Below are 26,360 nucleotides of genomic sequence, written 5' to 3'. Positions count from 1 at the left end.
TCTAGGAACATCTGCCCCTTCTCAGGCAAGGAGGCTTTCCTGCTCCAGGCAGGCTTCTCACCTGAGAAGGATAAACTTGAGTGTGGTCAGGCCAGATAACAGGTGACCCAAACAGCTGACCTCAAGCAGAAATGCCATCTAGAACAGGAAAGTAATATGTGAAGTGACTCACAAGAAGGCACCATTGTTTTATAAAGGAAGCAAGTAAGGGAGCTTGCAGGGGCCTTGCCAATCACCAGACCATGGTATAGACTTAACTTAAATGTCACTGGCTTAATTTTCTATATAAATGCCAGCCTGGTTATTTCAAGTATTCTTTGTGTAATCATTTTTCATCAGAAGTATCTTGATTATTCTTTAGGTCCAGAAGCAAACCATGCTCTCAGTAACTGCACAAGATACTCACAATATGTGGGAAGAAGAACTGAAGTCAAGATCAAAACTTGGAATTCGCCTTTCTGAGCTTGAAAGAGAAAAGACAGAGCTCATGTCTCAGGTGGGTCAAAAGCAAATATAGATGATTAATCAGAGTTTCTTGCTAAGCTTTGGTGAGGTTTCTTCCCATTCCGAATCAACATTTTACATATCCCATCATGCTGCCAGACCTACATGGTTTATTATTTCCCATAAAATAAACCATATACCTTGAAATGATTAATCCACCCTAGAAAAAACAGACCTCATGCTTCATCAGCCTTGCAGATGTTCACAAAACTTATTAGCACCAAACAAAAAAGTCTCCTTAAATGGAATGAGAAAATATATCTAAGCTGGTTTATCATTTAGCATTTTGTTATTTCCTTTCTTTGGAACATTAGACCTGAACTTCATATACCAAAGCAATATTTTCCAGTTAGGTTCTTTAACAGTAGAGCTTTCTTAGAAAAATGTAGCTAGTCAATACCTGGATTCACACAACATAGCAAAGCACTATAGATTGTTACATTGTATGAACTTGGACTGCTTCCTGAAGGGTGGCTTGTTTTGAGACAACAAGCCATGTTGACAACCCATGAATTAATATAGATATTGTTGAGTCTGAAATCCTGAAAAAAAGTAAATTTTGATAAATCTCAGTTGCCACAATTGGGCTTGCCAACAAATGATCTGTAGCATAGCCACAGGTTAGGTTGTCATGTCATGTGAACTCACCCAATATCCATTTGATCAGAGTGCTCACTTAATAATCACATCAATTTTACTATGATGCTAAGCCTGTAATATCTAAAAGCCCAGGAATAAATTTGTATTTTCACAAGGAGTAGATTATCCTTAGATTTTGTTTCCCCTTTTCTCACACTCAAGTGCAAGTTGTAAAATGCCCTTTCCACCTTCGGCCACTTTGAGCTCTCAACTTGATTCTTTTTCAATTATTAATGACAAATGTATATTTTATATAAAAAGTATGTGCTTATTCTATTACTAGCTTGAAATTGAAAAGAAAAAAGTGAAGAAGTTAGTTGAGTCAAAGCGATCGATGGAAATACGACTAGAACAAGAAATGATTAGAAGCAGTGAATTACAAAAAGAATGTAACGGGTAAGGAAACTGTCATTCTTCTGAAAATAACAAAAAGGTGCTGTGGTTTAAAATGCCTGTTTTAAAAATATTTAGCACTACCATGGTAGAACTTTTCTTACATAAAAAGCCATTTTGTGGCATTTTGTTTCTCCTGGCTTTTAGTGCATCCCAACCTGCTCATCTGGAGTGGGTGTGTGCTACCCAAAAGCTCTGTGTAGTCAGAGGGTGAAATAGGCATTGAATCTTTGAATAAGCATTGACTCCAAGTTTCTTGTCAGTGACAGTAATAGTGCTGCAAGATGAGCAAAAGTGAAAAAGGCAAGATCACAGATGATGAGAATTTAGAAGAACAGAGACAATTACTCTGTCATTTGTGACACTGCTTCTGTCACTGATAAAGGGTAGGTCAGGTTGCAGCTTCACCAACATCACCCAGCAAACTAGTGTGTGCTTCACTAGTTAATGAGTGCATTTACTTGTATTGTGAAAAAACAAGGTTCCTTCGTAATTGCGACGGAATTCAGTATTCATAATTCACTAAACAAGCTGTTACAGGAACAACCCACTCTAGTTTGCAATCTGTTGTAAGGTCAGCCAGTATCTTTCTGGGTAGCCTAAAAAAGATTCTTCATATAATATGTAAAGCAATTGAAATAAAGCCTTAATCCATTTTTTCCTCTTAAGAGTTTAATATGATTTCTGTAATATGTGCTCTACAGAATTAAAAAACTTCTAAAAACAACTAAAAAGAAAGTAAAAGAATATGAAAGTGGAGAGAGTTCATCTCAAACAAGCTTTCATGGAGAAATAAAGAACAAATACTCAGAAATTGAAATAGAAGTTGGAAAGCTAAGAACAAAGGTATGCTTGTACAAAAAGAGATAAGAACAAAGTAATGAGTGTGGGTAAGTACGGAGGGACAGATTCCTAAGAAAGCATTGTGGATTTCTAAAAATAAATTTCATTTGGCATTCATCTGAACACACATTTTGACTACATTTAAACTGCTCTTCAAACTGTGGTTTAGACATTCATTCATTCAACCACCTAGCCTGCCTGCAGACTGTGGCTGTGTGATTTTTTTTCCTTGCTTGATGAAGCAATAGTTTTCCTGTAAATGCAAGTTATTTGCATAAAACCTAATCTACTTCCATTACTGAGAGGTGTGTGCTATCAACTGTACAAACCAAAAGAAAGTGATCCAAAGGGCTTTTGTAAATCTACTTCCTCAGGAGCATTGAGCACACACCAGGTGTGTTTGTATATTGGCACAAATAATAGTATCTCATGGAAGAAAAAACAAGTGTTGTGATTTTCCTTATGACTATTACCAAGATTTTGCATTCAGTATATGAGCAGGTTCTCCCTCTCTCTCTCTTATCCTTTCATGGAAAATTCATGGCATGATATTTGTGAAAACTCTAATGTCTTTTTCACAGAGAGTTAAATTTGTGCTAATGTCAGAAATTGGTGGCTAGCAGTTGGTTACCAGCAAAGCTATACAACATAAAAGCAGAGAATGGCACTTCTCCATTACTGATATTCACAGAAACCTGGATTGTGTGAGAGAGCGGTTTCAAAAATATAATTGTTGATTGTATTTTCTTTTTTAAATTCAAAACCAACTTATTGATTCAATCTGTTACATGCCACAGAAAAGATTACACATTCACTCTTGATTGGATTTAAGGTACCATCACGATATAGGTAGAAATGGTGATATTGTACATAAGAATTACATCTAAAATACAGAAAATACTCATTCTTTTTCTATTAACATTTTAATATATATTAAAGTAAATGCAAAGCAATTCATAACAGATAGGATTGATAGATGTCTGAATCCAGCAGAGATTTCTTCAAAATGAACAGTGCCAGGTATTTGCCACCAGTTCCCCGATGCTCCCCTTCCAATCTACTCTGGATTGAAGGATTGGGGAACGACTGAAAGATAGCAAGTGAAAGATGAAATAGAATTAAATCACCTCCCTTCCCCTTCCTTGTAGTTTCCAGAAGTATCTGCTTGATTGAAGCCCTTTCTGTGAAAGTCACTTTTTGGATTCGATCCACTGTAAAATAAGGTTAAGGCTGCTTCATTAAAGAAATCAGGGTTGATTAATGGTTTGAGTTTAATTTTAATATTTTAAATGTGTGTATACTTGCATACAATTTACACACTAGTGGTAAAACACTAGTGGTAAAAAAGGCATACTTGTTCTTTCAGCAGGTACCATATTAGAAGAGACATTTCCCCTTCCATCTCATACCGCTCTTCTGTGGTGGTAATTGTTTTCTGCAGCCTTGATAAGTATATATTTTAAATGTTTAAGGGTCCACTCCATTGCCCTCTGTTTCAGATGCACACAATAAAGCATTATAACAATGATCACTTTCTAAACAGCCTTTTTCACCCAACTAGATGAAAAGCTTTGGAGGGGAACTAAAGGAGGCAGAGGCGCCAATTGGAAACTGTTAATCCATTACCCTCTCTCCAGTCCATTTGCAACCATGGCATGGAGCAGATGCTCAGCCTTCAGAATCCCAAATAGTGTTTGAAGGCCATAGGATTGTACCCTAAATGAGTCTGTCTAACTGATAAAATGATGCACTCCTCCTTAACACATTTTCTATTGCTTCAGTCCTTAGCACTTCTACAATTGTTACATGCAGCTAAATTATACATGTGAAATAGCTAACTATATTAGTGTAGACATGTGACATTTCTCTGGGTTTACTTTATTCTGAATAGATGCCATTTCCCTGTTTTGAATTCAGTACTTCTCATTTGTTCAGGTTAATGAACTTTCTCACCATTTGGAAGTTGAGTCTTCAAGATGTACGCAGTTGGAATCTATAAATCGTGATTTACATGAACAGTTATCTTCTATGAAGATACTTCACAGAAATCATGAAAAACTGGAGAGAAGCAAGGTGCAGCTGGAAGAAGAGGTTGCAAATCTCAAACGCCATGTACAGAGTAATGTAATGGACCTCAACCAAGTGGAACAGTACAAGAGAGACATTGAAGAACGAGCTAGACAAGAAATAAGACAAAAACTGGAAGAAGTCAATTTGTTTTTACAGGTAAACTTAATTGTATACATTAATATGTATGCAGTTTACACTACATAGTCAAGATAAATTGCTACATTTACTCAACAGAACATTAAGCCAAGGTGATATGATCAATATTTAATACTTGAATTAATCCTTGTGGTCCTACTTTAAAATTAATATTTGAGAGGAGATGGAGACTGTTCTTCCTTTTCTAATGTAGCACATAACTTTTGTGTTCTAGACGCAGGCAGCTTCACAAGAAACCTTGGAACAGATAAGAGCTACTAGTACTGCTTCCCTGAGAAATCAGTTGGAGAACAGAATTAGAGATCTGGAATCTGAGCTGGCCAAACTGAAAAGTAGTCAGCAAGACAATATCTTACAAAAAGAGTCCACATATACAGAACTGGAAAGATACAAGGGTCTGTATTCAGAAGAACTAAAAATGAGGAAGTCTTTGGGAAGCAAATTGGATCGGTAAGTCAGAGGGGTCTTCTGACATTAAAGTTTTCTTGCGGCCTTTTCTTGCAGCATCACTTTTAGATCAGTTGAAATCCAAGAGGAAAAGAAAAAAAAGGTTAACATTATAAAAGCCTGAAAGTTTTATTGTGGAAATTTATTAACCAGAAAGCTTTCAATGCATTTCAAAAGTATAACTGCATCTGTTGTAACAGTTATTTTCTCGCAGATGTCGATAAAAGTGTTGTGAAATAAAAGCCTGATTTTCAGTATTCTGTTCATTGTAAGAACATGCCCCTTCAAAATATGGAGAACAGTTTAGCTGACAGCACAGAAATGCCTTCTAATATTATACTCATGTTTCTAAAGATACAAACAGGTATTCCAGGTGTCTGTATGCTCCCATCATCATTTGTTCTAATACTGAAGTTGGTGGTCCCATGCTATCAATTTGTTGTTGTTGCTGTTGTTTAGTTGCAAAGGCATGCCCAACTGTTCATGACCCCATGGGCCACAGCACGCCAAGTCCTCCTGTCCTCCATTGTTTCCCAGAGTTCACCCAAATTCATGTTCATTGCATCAGTGACACTATCTGACCATCTCATCCTCTGCTGTCCCCTTCTCCTTTCCCCTTCTGCTATCAGAATAGGGCCACACAAAGACCTAATACACAAGAAATATTAAAAAAAATTGCACTACTGAGATTGAGAGAACTAAAGAGTGAAAATTGTTGGAAGTTCTATCAATAATTTAAGATAAGCAAATAATGCCATCTTACAGAATGCAGCAGTGAATTGACATGACTCCTTATAAAAGTGAAAGTGTAAAAGCAGGAGTCCTGCTGAACATTAAGAAAATAGGAATCATGACTACAGGAGAATTGCACAAGAATAATGTTGACAATGAAGAAATTGTGAAAGATTTTAGATACCTTTGCTCTGTTGTCAGTTCACACAGAGACTCAGACAAAAAATAGGAGACAGCTGAGACTGAAGGGCAGCAATGAAGAAACTAGAAAAGATCATCAAGTGTAAGTTGTTTCAGTGGAGGTCAAGGCTAAGATCATCCACACTGTTGTATTTTAAATCACTATGTATGCGTGTAAAAGCTGAACAGTGAAGAAAGCTGAAAGGAAGAAAATGGATGCATTCGAAACAATGGCACTGGAAGACAGCTTTATGAATACCTTTGAGTAAGACAAATACAAACAGAAATAAAAAGAACAAATCAAACCAGAATTTTCATTGAAAGTAAAAAATGACAAAACTGAAGCTGTTGTACTTTGGGTACATCATGAGAAGGCAAGAATCGCTGAAGAGGACAATCATGTTAGGGGAAATTTGAAGGTGGAAGAAGAGGAGGATCAAATAATAGATGGATTGACTCCATAAAGGAAGCTACAGCCTTGAGTTTACAAGAGCTGAGCAGGACTGGCATGGACAGAACATCTTGGAATGCATTCATTTGGCATAAATTAGAAACTACTTGACAGAACTTAGGAACAAAGATCTAGCAATGATAGTATATTTGGTGAGGTTTCTTCAGACATGCAGAAAACTTTTCATTTATATTTAAGGAAAAGAAAGGAAGCAACTGATGAGAACCAAGACACCAGGAAGCTTACCATGTCAGTTAAAAGGGGTGGGGGGAACTGGGAGGGAATTAACATACCTGGGCCTCTTACATCTTATTTTTAGATGATTCTAATATAGAGGGTTTTGGGTTAAAGGATACGTGCTACTAAGCCCATCCTTCATGCCTCCAATGAGGTTATTATATCTTTTTCATAACTCTGACTTTGATTTTTAAGTGGGAGGGAGATCATTTGGTTTGGAGAGAAATTTCCTGTTTAAACACCTAAGGTATGAAAGGGGCAGAAACTCCCACTGCTCCTGTACGCTACAGAGAAGTAAATATAACTACCTACCCTGCACACTACTGCTCAGGTTGAAGATAGATGAGCATGAAACTGCTTATCCAGCCCTACAACTCAGCAGTTTCCCACTACTGTGCACTAGTAGAAGCATTTCATAATTTATCTCCCTATCGGCCCCTAACTACTTTTTTCTAATACCAAACTTGGTAGACCTTTGCTATCGCTGGGAGGCAAAGCAGGGCCACCTAAGTACAAGTTAGTGATTTCAGCATGCTTTGGTTCTCTCCCAGGTATACATATTTGCTTGTAAATTAAAAGGAAATGTGAAAATGAAAATTGGCCTGAGAATTCTGAAGTTCAGTGACCTTCAAAAACCATGTGTTACTCAGGGAAATGGAACATTAGCAAGGAGAGAAGGAAAATGAGAAACAAGGAATGCAGCCTCAACAACTTCTAGGGAGCTAGATGGATGTCTTCAGGTTTAAAAATTGCTCTCCCTGTGCTATATGGGAGTTTTCAGATGAGGAAAAAGGAGCTTTTTCTTTTCCCACTCTCCAAAAACCAGATTGACAGCCAGCCCTGAATCTGAGCCCTTATTCTTTTTTAAAACAATGAAGGAAATGTTCATGAGTTTGGAGAAAAGAATAACCCCCTTCTTCCTGACAGCAATCTTGCTCCATGAAGCTGAAATATAACTATAAGGTCCCTTTTCCAGACTGGCTAAAGCCCAAACAGGGAAAAAAAACTTATTAGTGCCTAGAGCTACAATACAGTGTTTTGTCTGGGTTCTTAATTGTTATAAACTTGAATGTATCAATTTTTTATGATGGTGTCTATCTGTTCACTTGCTACTAAACTTTTTACAGAGCTAATGAGAAACTAGCAGAAGCCAATGCCAAGCTCTTTCATGAACGCCACAAGAGCAAGTCTTTACTTGCCAACAGCTTTATAAATGGAAGCCTTTCATCAGGTCCTGTCTTGGAAACAGTTCAGCTTGGAAATATTGGCAACAATTTAGCATTAAATAGACCCCTTAGCCTTGGAGGAGGATTCATGAGCCCACCTGGAAACCCATTAGCCTCAAAAAACAGGGTAGAAGCTTACCTGGCAAAGGTTAGTAATCGTGAATATCACTCTGATCTGTCTTATTTATAATGTTATACGCTTAGGTCTGTTTGCTACAGTTTAACAAACAAGTTTGAAGTAATTTAACACTTTAACTTCTGTGCTTTCCTATTAAAAGGAAAGTGAAATAAGTAGTGGACAATGAGTTCAGCCCTTCCAAGAGAAGTGGTAACATTCTAACTTGCACTGCTGCTGTTCAACAGGCAGCCCATTACCACCAAATTTTTTTTGCTTATATTAACATGATGTAATGTCTGTGCTCCTAACGTTTTGTGGCTCACACTGAAATGGTCAGAGATAATAATAATAATAATAATAATAATAATAATAATAATAATAATAATAATGGTGGTAACCAGAATAGTCATACTCAAAAAACTATGTCTCATTCAAGCTCCTTTTTCTTCCACACCTTTATCCAGCTCCACCTGTCACCTGTACTGACCCTCCACCCTCTGTGTGTCTCCCTGACAAAAGGGGCTGGCCAAAAAGGCCCTGCCACCTCAGTCCACTAATAATCATTAAAAATGAAAAAATAACAAAACGGAGTTTAAAGGGTGCCTTGGTATCAGCCTTTGCAGTGCTGCTTCCACCTCCTCTTTGGACTCACCAATACCAATGTCAGCATCAGCACCAGTGACAGAGCAGTTTTGACAAACTTTGATATCAGAGAGAAATTAGAATCTCTTGGATTTAAGATATGGGGCCCTGAATTCCACCACTGATACTGGCAGGTTGGTACGTTAGTTAGCCTCCAAACCCTATAACCCCCCTACACACACACACACACACACACACACACACACCTGAGACTTGGGGCAGAGGATTACAGGAATTGGCATCACTGCTCCCAGTCCCCCATCATAACTTGAAATGATAGGTTGGAATGGGCCATACCACCATGTCATTTTCACTATAGGAATAATTACCGTCCATATCCTTCAGCTTGTGACCATTTCCGATACCCTAGAGCTCATGCTAAATCACCCTTTGTCCTCAGCCACTCATTACTGGCTGCCTTCAGACAAAGTCTTTCATGCTCTACCACTACCTTCTCTAGGACTGCCTCCTTGCAGTCCAGGGCAATTTTCAGTACTCTCTTACCAGCTATGGCTCCACTCCTTCAAAACATCAAGCCTACAACCACTACTTATTTGATCACTGTCCTCTTCACTATCTAAACCAGAAGATACATCAGATTCAGAGTCTTGCTTTTTGACTGGACAATCTATATTGTCCTTGGATGCAGTCATGGGAGCACAAAACCCAGCCTCACCAGTGAAGGATTTGGCCCATATCTCTGACCAAATGTTCCACATGGCTCAGTGACTCAGTCACTCAGCCTACAGACTACAGCCATCAACCAGAGCAGTGGATTAACAGCCCTTCCTTCAACACAGAGAGCCAGTGCGGTACAGTGGTTAAGAGCACAGGTCTGGGACTTCAGCCCACACCCAATCCATTGTTGCAGCACATTCTGTTTAGGGAATAGTAACTTCTATCACATTCAGCAGAGAGATTTCATTGGTTGGTATTTGCTGTGCTGAAATGTAATCAAAACTACTGGCATTCTCACTGCAGCATTTGGACTAAGGCAAACTGCTCCTGCTTCCTTCCCATTAATTATTTAGCTTGCTGTTCACCCATACGTGTGATGCACAGAGACCACAAAGAAGAAAGGCAGGTTGATTGCCTGTAACTATCATTCTTTGAGTGGTCATCTGTGCATTCATAGAATCCACCTTCCATCCCCACTTCGGTGTTGATGGTTCTGTCTATGCATCAATATCAATACAAGTTTTTTCTTTGCATGATATGTTCGCACATAACAATGGCATGTTATTACCTCAGTAGTGAAATTTGCTCTATTCTAGTCAGTTTTTTAGTTAGGTATAGGCGAAATGTATATAGAAGTGCATTTACAGCCAGTATTAATAATGAATAGCAAAACAGAGCAACAGTGTACAAATTGCTGATTTTTAGGTATGATAAGAGAGAAGTCTCCAAGTAGATATTACTCTGTAGGCACAGTAAAAATGACAGAACCCAGTAGAGCTAGACTGAGATTTTTAAATTAATGTTGTTGTTCAAAGACTCTGAACAGTTGTGCCTAAAGAGAGCAGCTTCTTTAAAAATTCTACAGTCTAGAAAGTGAGTCCAGCACTTGATCCAAGTGGGTCCAATCAGTGAAGCCAAAGGAAGACTGTCAAATGAGAAATTGAGTTCTTGCATATTTGCTTACTAAACTGAAAAATGGAACAGAAATCCATTCTGTGCATATTCAAATGCATAACACCTACAATCACTGTAGCATTTCAAAGAACTATATAGTCTTAGTCCATGAAGACAAAATGCGATCAGCACATGGGTAAGAAAACAAAAAGCAATTAAATAGCCTAATGCTTACCTTAATGTGTTGAAGTTTATATACTGAGAGCATGGGCTACGGTTGTGCAAGCAAATGTTTATTCTTCTGCTCATTGTCAAACGAAGCTCATACTTTACTAACCTGCACTTCTATGGCTTGCCTGTGGCATTACTGCTTAGTTCAGACTGTTACTTATTGTTCCAGGATGAGCCTGGAATGGCTTTAAAAGTGTAAAGTATTTATCCTAACATAGGTAATAATTTGTGTCAGTGTCCTGTAAGTCTCCAAACTGGGCAGGAAGACACGTGCTGACTCTCAAGGTACATAGACTGTGAAGTTCCATCCTTCCCCACCCTCAAAGGTGAGGGATGGAGCCAGCTTCTCCATTCAAAAGTTCTAGAACTTTCTATGAAGTTACTCTGTGAAAATGCAAAGCCCATCTGTTGTGACTTCATAGAAGATCAGGAATATTTGTTATGGGTAAGTAATCTGACTTGAAGGGGGTATGCTTCAAAAGAGTTAAATATGACAATAAGGAGAAGTAAGAGGATGTAAAGGAAGGACATAATTTCAAAAAGATGATAGGAGCAATACTTTTCTTGGGGGTAGAGGAAATAGATAAGCCTCTTACTTTGTCTTAAAGAAACCAATAAAGAGAGACAGAGAAGGGAAAGAAAAGCTAGAGAGCAGCAAGGAAGAAACTGAAAATGGAAGCAGAATGAGAATAAAGGCAGTAAGCAGGGAGAGAGAAAGCAACTAGGTTAGTAATTCTTTAATTGCTTTATGAAGTGTTCCTCTGGCATACACAGGGGCGGTGCTAGGTCCTGAAAAAATCCTAGTCTCAAGCCCATAAAACAGAAAAAATGCTAAATTTGTATGTGCTAATTTACATGTACTCTAAAAAGACCCAGTCTCTTAAGTATACTCCCATTTGGAAAAAAGGTGGGGGGAGGTATGGACAGGCGAGAGGAGAGCACTTGATTTTAAAAAAAAGAAAAGATTTCAGGGAAAAGAGTAGACATTGGAGAAGGGGAAGCATATGAGAGCAAAAAGCAGATAATCCAAGGGATCAGATGCAACAGAAATTCCTATAGCCCCTTTCCTTTTATTTCCACCTGTGCTCTTGAACAGCAAGTGTTCTGGTCTTCCCAAAGATGTGGGAGTCCAAATGAAAGATCTGGGGCTCCAGCCTCTAGTGGGCCACCCACTAACGCCGCCTCTGGGCATATATGTTAGAAACATAGGAAAAGTGTGTGTCAATTTAAAGATGTAAAAAATGTGTGTACATTTCAAATACTTTGTTCAAGATTCATTTCATTCCCTGACCTGATAAATTACATTGAATAGGAATGCAAACATTCTTTGATAGCCTGTTTTAAATGTTACTGTTACATGCCAAGCTTCTGTATTCAGGCTGAAGTTAACACAGTAACTGATAAAATGATAAATATGCCTGTTAAGATCTTTTATGTTAAATACCTGAAAATGTTACTATACTTATTCCTTCAAAGGGAAGCCACATTTGGATGAATATATTTTGTCTTACTGAGCTGAAATATGCATGAGCCTTTTGCTCATGTTTGCTTTGTAGCACAGCATAATTCATTCAGGAGGCCTCTAAGAAACTATAGTATAGTATTCCATCCAAACCAGGAAATTATAATCATCAGGTTTGGAACAAACCAAAATATTAACCCAATTTCAGCTTAGGTAACCATAAAAACTCAGCTTGTTCTGATCCTCGTGACATTGTTTCCTGGTTCAGATAAAATGATGAACCATGGTTAGAGACTTCCTAGCTCAATCACAGACCCTGCAAAGGATATGAATGCAGAAAGAAAAAGCCCATGTAATAGTTTGCCTTTCTTTCTTTGTTTGTTTGTTTGTTTGTTTGTTGTTGTTTAAAGTATTTATATCCCACTCTACAACCAGAAGGTTTCCCAGAGCAATGAAAACAAGATAGCCCCTGAGAAGATTCAATATAAAAAAAGTGGGAATGAGGAGGAAAAAGGGAAACAAGAATACTCAGGCTTCTTAATATTATATGGAACTTATAAAAAGCAGGTGTAATGCGGATGGTAATGGGTGTAATGCAGCTGGATTTTGTTAGCTATCTATCACAACCAGCAGAAATAGAAATAGTTCAGAGAGGAAGAGCCAAAAATTGCTTGTCCTCCAACTGCACTGATGGTGGTATTTTCTTCACTTGCTGCAGCCTGATAAAATGGCTGCTGGATGACAGTATGGGGAGAAGAAAATCTTGGGCTGATGATGGCTATTTTTCTGCCTCTGCTATCACATGATGAAACAACACGACTACATTGTCTTTTTAAAATATTTGGACTGGAGTCTATGGAAGCTCTTGCCACAGTATTCAACAAAGTGTTTAAGAAAGTTCTCAGACAGTCCTACAAAATCTTGCCACCAAAATCGACTCTCTGATTCCTGTGGCACAGGCATGGGATTGACACAACTAGAGATGACTATAAATTGGCCAAATATAAAAGTTTGGTCTATCAGGGAATTGTTTTCATAAGAACACACTACTTTTGTTCTTACTGTGCTTTTTTATTTATTTTATAATATAGAAAGGAAAGCTCCTTCAAGGGTAAATTGTGATTATAGAGTATTTGACAAAAGATTAAATCAGTTCCTGCAACAGAAATAAAAATATATATCTTGCAGATTTTTTTAATCCAATTGTAACAATAATAGTACTGGCCAGCTTATCTGAATTAGAAACAGTGATATGCATTCTTCACATAAGATATAGCTCAAGTTTTCGGTATGTCCATAATATATGCATAGTATAAATCTTATAAACCCTTACCAGAGAACAGCCGCTACATGATAAGTTATAGTTATTTATTTATTTATAAAATTTCTAGGCCGCCCCATTTGCCGAAGCCTCGGGGCGGCTTACAAATAAACAAATCAAAATACATAAATAACAATATAAAATACACATAACTATATAGTTAGGCCCTGCTTCAACAATAACAAGTGTAAGCTACTGTCTGGTCTAAATGATGTCTGCTCCAGTTTAGCTATACCCTAAAGAAAAGCTTGAGAATAGTAAATTCTTGCAATGCTTTTGATTTCCGATAGGATTTGTAATTAGAAGAATTATGAATAATATTAGATATATCTACAAGATTCAGATAATCAGAGTTTGAATATCTTGATGTAGAAAGAAGTATCTTTCAAATCTTTCCATTTTGAGGTCATCTCTTAAAAGTACCTGTGCTACTTCACTCTCATGCTCACTTCTTATTTATTAGATTTATATCCCACTTTCTTCTTTTTTTAAAAAACTCAATCAACTTACATCATTCTCCTCCTGCTGCTCTCTTATCCCCACAACAACAACCCCGTGAGGTAGGTTGGGCTGAGAGTTTGTGACTGGCCTAAAATCACCCTGTTGGCTCCATGGCTGAGCGAGGACTAGAACCCAGATCCTCTGAGTCCCAGTCCCATGCTCTTAACCACTACACCACACTGGCTCTCTAACAAAGTAGTCTATCTCAAACACTAGAAAAAGTGTGTATGGATCAGTAACTGAGAAGAGGAGCCAGAGTTAAAGTACTATCTGCCTGCTAACTTGGAAATAATCAAGGTGTGTCATGAATGGAAAAAAATAGTAAAATAAAGTGTCTAGGTACGTAATGAACTCTCACTACACAAATGTAAATGTTCCTTTATTGCTATAGGTTCATTGAATTTAATCTAGTTAGAGAATGATCCTGTGGCCCCCAGATGCTGTCTAAGGGACTATTAGATAGATGAGATTCTTGACTTCCAAGGTTGTAGACAGTATGGTTGGACCCCCCAACTCTAACCTGCAGCAGGCATGGAAAGAATGATACCAACTGTTTTCCATGATTTGGAAACCAACCTAAGAATGAGATTGTAGTGGCCCTTCCAGGAGAGGGAGTGCCCAGGATACAAGGTATCCTGAAGCAGCTCCATCCTTCTTTCCTCCCCATCTGAACCACCATCCCTAGGTAGCTAAACACAGCTGCTGAGTGAAAACTCAGGGTTGTAGGGAAGTGAGGACTGCTTTTGTCTCTTTTCCCACTCTGCAATAGAAGCACATGCACCTCCGTTTGGGCACTTAAGCTCATCTTTTTAGGATTGTGCCTTAATCTGTATTAATAGTTTATTCATCATGGCACATAAAATTTTGAATAATTAAAAGCAAAATATAGCTCCATTGACTCCTGACTGAGATCGGAATCACAGATGTGTACATATTAAGACACAGCATCAGTAAATCAAAACTTGATACACAGTATTTATATATAATATTTGAAATTAGGCTTTTTAATGATTTTCAGAACTAACATTCTGTAGAATTATGAGTATACAGTATATTGAGTGTTAAGAGCTCAAACATTTAGAAGAACATGGCTGCAGTTTGTTTCTCTCTTATTTCTTTGAATTTAAATATTGCTTAACAGTACTGCTGAACTTTAGCTAGCACAGGTGTCTCCTTGCATAAGTTCTGCAATATCAAACATATATACTTTGCATAAATGGATTCACAAGGTCAGCTTTTGCAACATATAGTTATCACCTCCTTTCCTCACATCATAAAAATTTGGGTTCAGGTATGCAAACGTCCCTGCCACTTCTCATAAATAGCCCCCTGCAAATACAGAACAAAGGGAATGGGTTACACTATGGTGCAAGGAAAAGGTGGAAGCAAACATCACTGGTGCCTCTGCTTGACTTTCAAGGCTCTCTCCACTACGCAGCTGCTATGGAGAGCAGGGAGTGAGGGAATTCTGCTGGACCAGTTGTATGTACCTAGATTTAGATATAGATTTAGAGAGCCAGTCTGCTGCTTGAGTTGGAATAGGATAGGTGAGATCTGGGTTCTAGTGCCATACAGCCATGAAGCTTACTGGGTGACATTGTACCAGTCACAGACTCTCAGCCCAGCCTACCTCACAGGCTGGTTTGTTGAGAGTATAAAATGGAGCTATGTATACTGCCTTGGGTTTTTCACAAGTGAAAAAGGCAAGGTATGAATGCACTGTAATAATAGGACAGATGGATGAATGGTCAGATGGGCAGTCAGATAGATCCCATCAACTCAAGTCTGAAACAACTAAAACCCATCCCATTTAACATTTGGGTTGGGTGGTATCTGCTCTTGTAAGTGATACTGAATCTACCAAAAAAAATTCACTGAATTAGCCTCTTGGAATCTGAATATACTTTTTTTCTATTCCTCATGGCTCACAGCTGATTTAAAGACACAGCAGTTAGATAGGGCAAATGTGGGCTGGGCAGAAGAGGCACAGATCCACTTGATCCCAGTGCCTCCTACTCACTGCCTGGTAAGTCAGCTAGATGGATTGAGAGGCCCATCTAACAGAGTATTTTGGAAAAAGGAATAGGAGGTTGCAAAAGCCTTCCTCCTCATGCTTCCTTGTCTGAAGATGGATGGATGAGATCAGAGCCCTCTGTCCCTTAGGACTGTGCTCTGTTACCTTTACAATTTTCTACACTAAAATACTGCAACTTACATACTATAGTTAAATCTTTCAGCTAGGCATGTCAGTTCAGCAGTATATGTATCTCAACTTTACTGTTATCTGGTTCTCAGTTCTTTTTATCCAAAGCATAGCTGTTTTTTCCAAGCGCTAACCAAATATTTAGAAACCTTGTCTCCCTCCCTCCAATAATTGTACAGCATCTTAATTTTGCCACCTCTGTAGTTTTCCAAATTTTAGCTAACTATTCACTGTTTGGATGTAAATCCCCGTATAAAACTTTGGTGCTTTTTATTAATTCCATCTTTTCTAACTGCAGATTATAAACTGGATCCAGAAAATATAAGTTATGATTTAGTCCATTTGAAATTGAGGGGGGCTAAGTTACTCATAGTTAACACATCCTACTGATTTCAATAGTCCTGTGTTCTCAGTCTTAAGAGTCAGAGGCTGTGCATGATTTCTCAGAATTAAATGACACTGTGTTTAGTGGGATTTACTACTAAGTGTGCATGACTGCATCCCCAGAAGAGATCTGAATTTTCTCATAGTATAGATAAGTTCCTTTTTTCTGACACTCATATAAAGTGGTCATTTTCATTTCTGTCTTTAAGAACTATACACTTATGGCTTGTTCTTTACTTCTTCAGCTCCTTGATCAAAAGCCTATTTCTTCCTTCTCTTCTCTGCAACCAGATTCTTAACAAGGTGTGTAGTCAGCATTGCTTAATGCCATGTGTTGTACTGGAAAAGTATGACTATTCTGTAACAAATTAGTTAAAATGTGCATTATATACTGCAAGTTAATAATTAATAAATTAATGAAAACTAAAAATGTGGGCAGAATAGCTTCATAAACAATCCATGCTGTATTTTGTCCTGTTTATATTGCATGTATTTTAACTTCTAAACATTAATGAAAACTAGCTATAGTCATTTATATATCTCATTTAGTTTCTAATTTGGCATCTCCATTAGAAATCCCATTCTTTAGAATGTTTTACCACTGGTTTTGTGCAAACATCTGAGTGCTGAAAATGAAGAATCCATAGTAAGGCTTTTTGTAAAGTAGCAAAAATGGATGGCCTGTACAGTTGTCCCTCCAGTTAGACACTGGGGCTAAAATCCCATGCACATTTAAGAGGAATAAAACCCACCAAAGACATTGGGATTTACTTCTATGTAACCATGCATGAGAATACAGTCTAGGAGTCCCTGAACCAATCAAATGTCCAAAACTGCAATGAAAGCTGTTTACCTGCACTTAAAAAAACAAGTCAGCAGGTTTTCAGTTGCTTCTGCTTAATTTACTCTGTTTGCTTAAAAAATAAAATAATTCCATCTTCTTAGCCACTTTCACTCAAGGAATTCCAAATATTTAAAATGATCCTGATTTTCAAAACACCATACCAAATTGCGGGAAGCAAACAACGTTCTTTGTTTCTTTTCGTCTTTGGCATCTGTGATAGCAATATCTTATTTACAGTGAAGTCCACACTTCAAATCTGCCCTTGATTTTGCATGTTAAAGTATCTGCCAGTCATTCATTTTATCAGATGCCATCATGAAATCAAATATATTTTTCATTAAGAGTTGATTGTCAGTAAAGATTTACTCAAGGCCAGGAGTATCAAACTCAACTTACCTGGGGGCCGCTGGAAGTAGAGTCTGGGTGAGGCTGGGCCGCATCAAGTATTCCACCACCGCGGTGGTGGTGGGCCGCTCATCCCGCGTGGCTCCCGGAGGCGCTTTGAAGGCCGCAGGGCCCCTCCCCCGTGCCCGCCCATCCCGGCAATTGGCCCGCGGGCTGCGAGTTTAAGATCCCTGCTCAAGGCTAACTGAAAACTGAAAGGTGGCAAATTATATCAAAATAAGAGATTAAACCATGTTACCCAACATGAAATTTGCTGTTAATTGGTAACATATGTTTTGCACTTCAGAAAACATCAACCATGGTATAATTATATTTTCAGATGCAGATGGAACTAGAAAAAAATATCACCAAGGAACTAGACCAAGGTATGTCATTTAGCTGCATGCTAACGATTTTTAAATTGTTCCTGCTTTGAATCTGTTACCGAATGATAGCAGCAATGGTATTCCACAGCATTATGACAAAACCACTGTGATATTTCATTAGCTTGCAAAATGGGTATTGGAATAATAAAATCTAAAAGTAAAAGGGTTGTTTTCATGAACATTTTATTTGTATAATTTCATAATGCCATGCAGTAATTCCTATTAACTGGTATTGCATGTTTTTCTGCATGTTTCAGAAATGTAAATTTAATTATTGTTGTACTTGAATTAGTAACTGCATGCCTTTGATCAGTACCAAATATCAACAGCATAAAATTTAAGGGAAAAAATGTCCATGAAATGTTTTGTCATTCTCCAAATGGCTAGCAAACACTGTGTTTGTTTGTTTGTTTGTTTTTTAATGAAGCCATTTTCACAGATTAGTTTTTAAGCAGTTAAGGATAAACATTTATTGACAACTAATCTTAAAACATTGAAAGATATAATATTGCTTAATGAAAAACTGCAAATTCTACTGATCTAGCTCTTACAGGGATATTATGTGGGTGAATAATGTGCAGTATTTCAAAGCTTATACAAATCACTAGCAAACAGTCTATCGGTGACAGATATTACATTTTTAGATATTACTATAATGAATGCTTCTTAATAAAATTCATTTAGTACAAGTCAGGAATTAGTCTACAAAAATGAATATTTCCCATTGTAATTAACTGAATTTAATTTAGTTGGAATTAACGGATTAATTTCAAAGGGATTAAGCAGGACTTGGTATATGGATCCAGCCGAAGAACTTGCTCCCAAGGCCACTCATCCTGAGGTGGGATATCCAAGTTGGATATCCAAACATCTGATGCAACTCTGGGTGGATGGTCAGATGGAATATTCAATGTTTCCTATTTTATTTCTAGCCACAGGCCTGCATCAGAATTTTCATTAAAGCATTCAGTTTGGTGCATGTTAAAGAGTTAGATAGCCACAATCAGTTGTCTTGCTTACTTGTAGGGTGGAAGGTTTAGGGAGGTAAAGATAATATCTGTACTCCTCCTGCCTTCATAGTATACCAATAATCCACATTCAGAGCTTCCCCACTGGATTGTGCCCAAAGAAAATTTGTCCACACTGCTGAAATAAGGGCAACTTATCCAAACATAGATTGCTAGAAAATGGTTGTCAGCATTTCATAACTCCTTTTAACAGTTTGTATATTTGTGTTTGCAAAATAATTAACTTGTTTTGTTGCCTCCTTGATGTCAGATATGTGCAGCTAATAGGAAAGCATAAGCTTTTCTTGTTTTTACAGCTAAAGCTGAACTTGACACTGGATCTGTTAGAGTCTCCCCTATAGGAGCTGTTGATGGAACTTCAAAAAACCTAAATATGGAACAAGATCAAGTGTCCAAGGCTACACAGCAGTATCTTGATGTTTTAAAGAAAAACTATATGATTTAAATAAATGCTGATGAAAAAATAGAGATGTTGTTTCATTACACAACATTATAATGAACTGAACATGTAAAATGTGCAATCTTTTATACTCCGAATCCTATTATAAGCATATCAGGCACATTGCACTTGTATTGGAAGAAATACTGCATAGCCAAATGTTACATGTTATCAAAGCCATATTTCCTTAGCAAATACTTTATGTTTTACAGAACTGCCCATGTTATCTGCTACAGATGGCTCATATTTTATCCTGTTATATGTAGATTTTAAACCAAAGCATTTCCTGAAACATTTAGCAAACATTTTTTCTTTGTTTTTAATAAATTGGTATATTGTCAGGTAATAGTTAAAATGCTTGTCCAGTACACTTGTTTTGTATCCTCTCCTGCACTCAATACACATGCAACACTTCCACTTCTCTCTAGCAATTCCACAGAGGATAGGAGTGCAACACTGAGAGGTCAACATTTGTAACTTTACTGCAGTATTCGGATATTCTATTGCAACCACAGTGCCAAGAGACTTGTCATTTGTATTTTTAGATGATGTATGAAATGCACTGAAGTTATAATTGAATAAAATCGGTGTACATGAAGCTGTTGATATATCATTCCTGGAGTTAATAGTGATTCATCTTCTACCTCCAATTTTCCAAGGGTGGTGCTATAGGTCTGCTTCACTGATACAGCCAATCCTCGTTTAACAATACACATAGCTATTCTTGATTTTTAAGAAACTATGAAATTGATAATAGCTAAGATGTAAGAAAAATATCTAGATAAGATTTCATAATAAAGATATTACAGAGGTGGTATTACGTACCAAGATGATCCACAGGCCCACAGAAAAAAATGCACACATTTGCATATGCTAATTTACATAAACTTAGACTGTTGGGGGATCCTGTTTGTAAAAAGAAAGAAAAAAGATCTATGGCTAGGGGATAGCATACCACTTGATTTCAGAAAAATACTCAGGCAATTCTCCTTCCTCCCTGTAGTACCTGCCACCGCTAAAATCTTTGGAGGATTGCAAAACCCTCCAAAGATGGGAGCTACAAGGAGGAAAAGGGAAAGCGTTTTGTAATATTTGATCTAGGGCCTATATTCTAGGCCCATAATTTTGCCCTAAATTTGCTAGTGTATTTACATTTAAAGCTGGTGTTTAATGACAATAACTAAAAGGCCCCTCACATATTTTAAAGGGATTTGGTAGTTTTGTATTATCTGTGTTCTGTATTTAAATGCAACTTTAAAAAGTTTTTCAAAATAGTTTACTTCATCTTAATTACTGGACTATTTATAGGTATTAATTCCAGTAAATATTTTCATTTTCCCTGACTATATTTTAGGTATTTTTCACTGAATTTTTGCCCCATTAGCATTGCCTAGAGATAAATGAACTCTTGACACTCCAGAAGCATGGCTTTGTGTCCAAGCCATTACTTTTTCAATTTCATTGAAAGAAACTACAGAGGGCCTAGATTCAGTCCTCCAGATATCCTAGTCGGACTGCTAAAGACCCTCCTGAAATGGTGCACAGGTGCAGCCAATCAGAGCTATGTGGAACAGTAGTCTGTGTAAGGTAATTTATTGTGTTCTTAACTGAATGCAATTCTGCAACAATGCTAGAAAAAGAATGCTTAAGAAATACATTGTTCTCTTGGCATGGTACATTGGTTGAATTTGCCTAGGCCTGTGAATTAGTAGAATAGGGATCCATACTCCAATCTTGTAGATTTCAATGGGCTGTTCACCTTCAGTAGCCTAAACACTTTATTTGAAAGCTTTTATTTTGCTTATACAGCAGAGCACTGTAGCTTCTTGGGTCCCTTAGTCTTTTATAATTGAGATTGTGCTTGATTTCAAGATCCTTAACACCCCTAAAGCTAAGACAGAAGAGAAATGAAGGAATTTACACGGTCAGGCTTATTCTGGAACAGTTCCTGTCAACCAAAAAGCCAATGAAGGGTGACTTCTAGGATGTACAGGTGATGGGACAATATGCAAAGAGGTCCACCACTACTGATGTGATTTTCTGACACATAACCTTTTGTGTTATTTTTGTTTAGCTCTAAATGCAAACAATAACAAAACTAGTAGAGACTAAAAAGAAATTTGGATGTATAAAGCATGCCCTTTTAATGGCTTAGTGGCATATTTTCATGCACCTAAATTTGCATTACAGTTCCAGAAAGTAAGAAATGGTCCACAAGTCTTTACAACTCAGAGAATCCCAGTCCACAGCAGTTTGTGTGGCAGATTTGTAGAAAACTAAAGTCACATGAATTCATTTTGGAGTTCTCTGACTAACCCTAATACGTACCTGCTTGAGTAAGAACCCAGAACTAGCCTGCAGCATGTGCCTTACTTTGCTACAGCAATTTCAAAAGCAAAGTTCAAGTATGCTACGTTATGAACTACTGTCCTTTGCTTGTGTAGTTGCTTTGTTTAAAAAAAAACTCTCAAAAGCCATTGGTAAAAGGTAGCCTTTAATATACATATCAAACCATAACATTCAAAATAAAGAGTACAAACTAGTAAGGTTATTAACACATCTTGTAAAAAAGTATGCTATCCTATAAATAGTTCTGTACAGCCTGAAAGAGGAAGTCCTTTTGTATTCTTGTTCTTTAATGTACAACTGAATTCAAAGGTTCTGCTCGAATATTTCCCAGGTCAAGTGCAGAGTCTGTTTCTTCATCAATTTCTCCAATTACAGCACTGCACATCAAAATGAAATAAGTACAATAAATATACAGTATGAAATGTGGACTGCACTCTCATAGACATTTTTAATACAGGACTCAGCTACTATTTACCATGCACTAACTTTCAGATTTGATTTTTTACAGCAACTTTCATAAGTAGTGCCTTTCTACAACTAAGATAGAGTCAAATTGGGTAAAATGTTTTATTTTACTTTCTACCTATTACAACCAACACAGCAATCATAATCAGCCAGATTACTCAGAGCTTAGGGTGAAATCCTTTCATTGCCTACCTAAATGCATCAGTGAGATTTAGTTTGAGAAAATATAAAAAACCTGAATTATATATGTCTATGCTGAAAGAAGTAATGTTGGTTGAACAGGGCTTACTATAGCATAAATGTGTACAGGACTGCAGCCTACATCAGAAATGGGCACTTGTTCTTCAGATGTGTTGATCTCCTCACCACTAGCTAAGCTACTGGTGTGATGGAAATTGTATGCCAAAATATTTGGGGGACAGTGGGAGGTGGGGAGAGAGATTGCTCATCACCGAAGTTAACAGTAAATTTATGCTCCGGGTAAAAAAGCTGGTTGTCTAGTTACTGGAAGATGAGAGTTGGAAATCTGATTTTTAGAGTTAGAGAATGGATAGTGTCAGCAAAGCAGGCATATCAACAGCAGTGTTACATATGTATCAAAGGCTAGATCACAGGGAAGAGGAGACTAAGTTGTAGAGCTCTTACAGTGTGACCTTCCTAAATTACTAAAGCAACATGTCCAAAATACAAGAACATGGCCTGAAATTTTGCATTGGTGAGCAGTAGCACGGAGAGCCCTAGCAAAGGCACCAAGAGTATGTATAAAGCATCTTGTTTTCAAACAGACTATCCAAGCCTTGCCAGATGTACAATTCTGTACTACACCTCTGGCTGTATTAACACAGAAACAGAAACACCAAACTTACACATTATCTCCTCTTACGATGTATAATCCTAATACTACTTGTTCTACTCCTTGTGAAGAACTGAACACTCTTTCATGGCTTTCATCCAAGATCAAGTTGATGGTTTGATCAAAACCCTTGAGTGTTCCCTATAAATATTTTTTAAAAATGAGATGTTTAATATTTTCACATTTATTCTGGTTCCTAAGCACATCCTAAATATATCATTACACATTTAACAATGATAACAGCTTTTAAAAATTAAGCAGATTATTATTTAGTAATTCTTCAGCATAGCTTCTTACACCAAATTATTATAAACTATCCATTGAACATTTGTAGCTTTTCCCAACAATTATATTAAGGAAGGAAAATAACACTATACAGATCACTGATAACTGCATTTGGCCATCAAATTCTATATATTAAACTTCATCTCTTCATGCCTGATCATTTGAAATTCTGACAAAGCAAGCATATTTTCTGCAAGAGATTTTCATGCTATTGTTTATAAAAATACATGAAATGCTCACTTGACTAATTATGACAGTAATTCCAGTGGCAACTAATCTAGAAAATAGAGACTTGAATTTATACTTTCCCTCTGAAGGGAGAGCTAGAAATCTAACTTCTTCCTCCTTGCAGGGGGTGTGAAAAGAACCACAGTGGCTGCCCACCAAGCTAGGGAGCTCAGCTTCAATTGGGGGGGTGGGGGACCAGAATGTTTCAGTGAATGGGGAGGAAAAAGATGAGAGGCTAGGATGAAATTCATCCTGAGCCTCTGCCAACATCTGTCCCTCCCCTCTGAACTGCCTCCACTAAAGGGGCAAAAGAGCCTATGTAACAACAACAGAACAGGGAGGTAAAGACTGCCTTACCAGTCCACCCACCTGGCACAGGATGACCAGAAAACTCTGAATTTGGAAGTATACAATAATTAAGAACACAACTGATGGGACTGCACTCTAAATAAACCTTTGGTCTGGTCCAGCAGAGCTGCTCTCATGTTCAAGAATTCAGAAGTAAACCCCACTATGTTTAATACAACTATTCCCAAAGTAAGGTGCTCAAAAGCCTCCAAAATCAGCAGTTTCTGCCTAGCATGTTTCAACCAGATAAGGCTGTACTGTTGCCACTAAAAACACCCCAAAACACCCCATAGTTAGCCTGAGAAAGGCCACATAGTAGAAGCACCACAGCCATCCTGCAGATCCTGTCCAAGAGGGAGGGGAGGAATTGAGAGATGAACCCTGTGGGAACTCCTGTGATTGGAATCTCAAAAGAGGGCAAATAGGTAGAATTGCTGGTACCTGAAACTGGTTTAAATCTTAATAAAAGCAGAACAATACATTATGAATTATAAACACAAGGCTGGTGTGAATGGTTGGAAGATTATTAGCAGACATATGGAGAGGAAGTCCTTGGGAGAATAAAGGATTATTCAAGGAAATAACAAAAGGTGTCAATTAACAATATGTGAATGTATCTACCATGTATCTGGACATCATGCCTGTGACATAGAGTATATAATGTATGCTTTTTGTACCTCTTACAAGATCCTGATTTGGGGAGTATGTCCCCCTTCGACTTGAGAATAAAGTGCACTAGAATAAAGCTGTGTTTGCTTTAAGTCTCATCTCAGACTTTTTCTGACCTGAGGGTATGGGTCCACCCGGAGTTCAACAGCTGAATGAGATGTGATCTAAACTATGAATAAGATGACTGCTTTAATGGAAAATAGGTTACTAAAAACAGTGAGGTCCACAAGTATGACTCTTGCAATTGTATCTAATTATGTTTCAGTAACAACTACTTTATAAAAACATAGCATTTACATGTAACAGAGCTGCTTACCACAATCATTCGACCATCTGAAGTAATTACAGCAACAGTACCTGAGATTCAATTAAAGAACTGCCTTGTATATTATGATGAAGATAGGCTTACTCTGGGCCAGTCTTCTATCATTGTGCATTTTATGAAGTCACAAGAGCATTCACATAATGTAGCTTAGGCTGTAGATCATAACCATCCATGCACTTCATGACTCAGATGGGATTTGGAGCTGGCATTCTCACATGTAAAAGCTCCCAACTTTTTGGCAACTTTAGAACAAGTATACACGTTCCTAAATACAAGGTGGCAGTCATGCTAAGGGAAGGCACCTTCTGACCAGAAATTTGTTTAATGTTTATTCTATTCTATTCCACTTTTTTTGCTGCAAGGAGCCCAAGGCAGCTTACATAATCTTTCTCTCCATTTTATCCTAAAAACAATTCTGTGAGTTAGATCAGGTTGAAAACCTGTAACTGACCCAAAGACACCATGTGCACTGCATGATTGAGTGGAGAGTACAAGCCAGATCTCCAAACTCTTACCCAACACTGTAAACATTAGACAGCCTGGATTATTTGTAGCTACTGTCCATGTAGGAGAAGGCTTTTCCTGGGTGCTCGATCACACTACAAGGGAATCCTTGCTTCTGCATCTAGCTCAACCAACCTCTCCCCTTCCCAAAGCCTGCAGGATGAATCTGGGGACCGAGCAGCGAAATAAACAGGCCTCGCCCGCGAAGACCCCGATTCGTGTTAATTACTCTTCGACGTTAAAGGGTAATTAACACTGAAACCTCTTGCGTTGCCCCTTGTGGCCTCCCCGACCCACTCCCGCCTCAGGACCGCACAACCCCCACGGCAGCGGAAGGATACGGTTAATGTAGCTTTCCAACGCGGAGGTCATAGCGGCGGCCCTTGCTTCAGCCTAGAACTCGGCCCTGAAGTTGCCGCGAGACTTTCTGAAACGAGGCGCGGAACGGACAAATCGCTACATCCGGACCCGAGTGCTATCACTGCGCACGCGTCGGTGATGCCGTAGTCCCTTGGCGCATGCGTAGAGCGTATGTTGCAGACGTTGCAGAGTAAAATATGGATAAGTGCTATCTTCCCCTGAAGACTGAATTTCCTGGTTCCTTTTGCCCGTTCGCATCCTCAAGGTGCAAATGACAAGCCTTTCACAGAAAACAAGATTCAGTCATCCTGTTCCTAGACAACAGTGCATTTACTCCCAAGTAAAGTTGGACTGTCCCGTTTTTACTCTTGTAATATTTTCTGTAGGAAATGTGCATAGCAGGTAGAAAGTTATTCTTTAGCTTTTTAACACTTAGAAATTGCCCTGAGGTGCCAATACATTGCCTACAATATTACCCTAAGGAGAATGCAAAGAACAGCAGGTTTATTTTGAGGTAGACAGCAGAACACGGGCTCCCCAAACTCAAGTAGATTAAAATCATGGAATTTTCTTCTTGTTTT

General features: G+C 38.0%; 2 protein-coding genes across 8 annotated transcripts in view; one reads left to right on the top strand and one right to left on the bottom strand.

The window, feature by feature from the left end:
* The window catches only part of ANKRD26 (ankyrin repeat domain 26), a 76,190-nt gene extending 56,199 nt beyond the window's left edge, over positions 1 to 19,991 (top strand). For 4 of the 6 annotated variants that reach the window (XM_044423042.1, XM_044423045.1, XM_044423044.1 and 1 more), the window contains 8 exons: positions 362 to 496; positions 1,427 to 1,539; positions 2,241 to 2,382; positions 4,315 to 4,605; positions 4,820 to 5,055; positions 7,780 to 8,026; positions 17,881 to 17,926; positions 19,251 to 19,991. In XM_044423042.1, the coding sequence (XP_044278977.1) occupies positions 362 to 496; positions 1,427 to 1,539; positions 2,241 to 2,382; positions 4,315 to 4,605; positions 4,820 to 5,055; positions 7,780 to 8,026; positions 17,881 to 17,926; positions 19,251 to 19,399 (1,359 nt within the window). In that variant the 3' untranslated portion in view covers positions 19,400 to 19,991. Of the gene's footprint in view, positions 1 to 361; positions 497 to 1,426; positions 1,540 to 2,240; positions 2,383 to 4,314; positions 4,606 to 4,819; positions 5,056 to 7,779; positions 8,027 to 10,676; positions 10,887 to 16,557; positions 16,616 to 17,880; positions 17,927 to 19,250 lie in introns of all 6 variants that reach the window. The other 2 variants (XR_006413980.1, XR_006413981.1) reach the window with 2 other exon arrangements.
* Positions 19,992 to 21,870: 1,879 nt separating this feature from the next.
* Positions 21,871 to 25,894, bottom strand: LSM8 (LSM8 homolog, U6 small nuclear RNA associated). 2 transcript variants are annotated; one of them, XM_044423120.1, is made up of 4 exons: positions 25,761 to 25,894; positions 24,907 to 24,947; positions 23,074 to 23,201; positions 21,871 to 22,119 (listed from the first exon to the last, which is right to left on the bottom strand). In XM_044423120.1, exons 1-4 carry the CDS (start codon positions 25,789 to 25,791, stop codon positions 22,029 to 22,031), a joined length of 291 nt encoding a protein of 96 aa, XP_044279055.1. In that variant the 5' UTR covers positions 25,792 to 25,894; the 3' UTR covers positions 21,871 to 22,028. The 2 variants fall into 2 exon arrangements, with proteins under 2 accessions (XP_044279055.1, XP_044279056.1); XM_044423121.1 differs by lacking the exon at positions 24,907 to 24,947 and adding an exon at positions 25,000 to 25,180 and having other exon boundaries at positions 25,761 to 25,807.
* Positions 25,895 to 26,360: the final 466 nt, after the last annotated feature.

This window comes from Varanus komodoensis, unplaced genomic scaffold (assembly GCF_004798865.1).
Source record: "Varanus komodoensis strain SLA01 unplaced genomic scaffold, ASM479886v1 scaffold13_1, whole genome shotgun sequence".
NCBI lineage: Eukaryota > Metazoa > Chordata > Lepidosauria > Squamata > Varanidae > Varanus > Varanus komodoensis.
The sequence above is the reverse complement of the archived record's forward strand: the minus strand, read 5'-3'. Positions and strand labels throughout refer to the sequence as shown.

What these genes read in the sequence shown, in the direction of transcription:
- LSM8 (XM_044423120.1), bottom strand. Translation starts at nt 25,791, where the DNA reads ATGACCTCCGCGTTGGAAAGCTACATTAACC. An exon ending in GTTGGAAAGCTACATTAACC is followed by an intron (nt 24,948 to 25,760) that starts GTATCCTTCCGC and finishes ATTGAATCTCAG; the next exon opens with GTACTGTTGCTGTAATTACT. An exon ending in CAGATGGTCGAATGATTGTG is followed by an intron (nt 23,202 to 24,906) that starts GTAAGCAGCTCT and finishes AAATATTTATAG; the next exon opens with GGAACACTCAAGGGTTTTGA.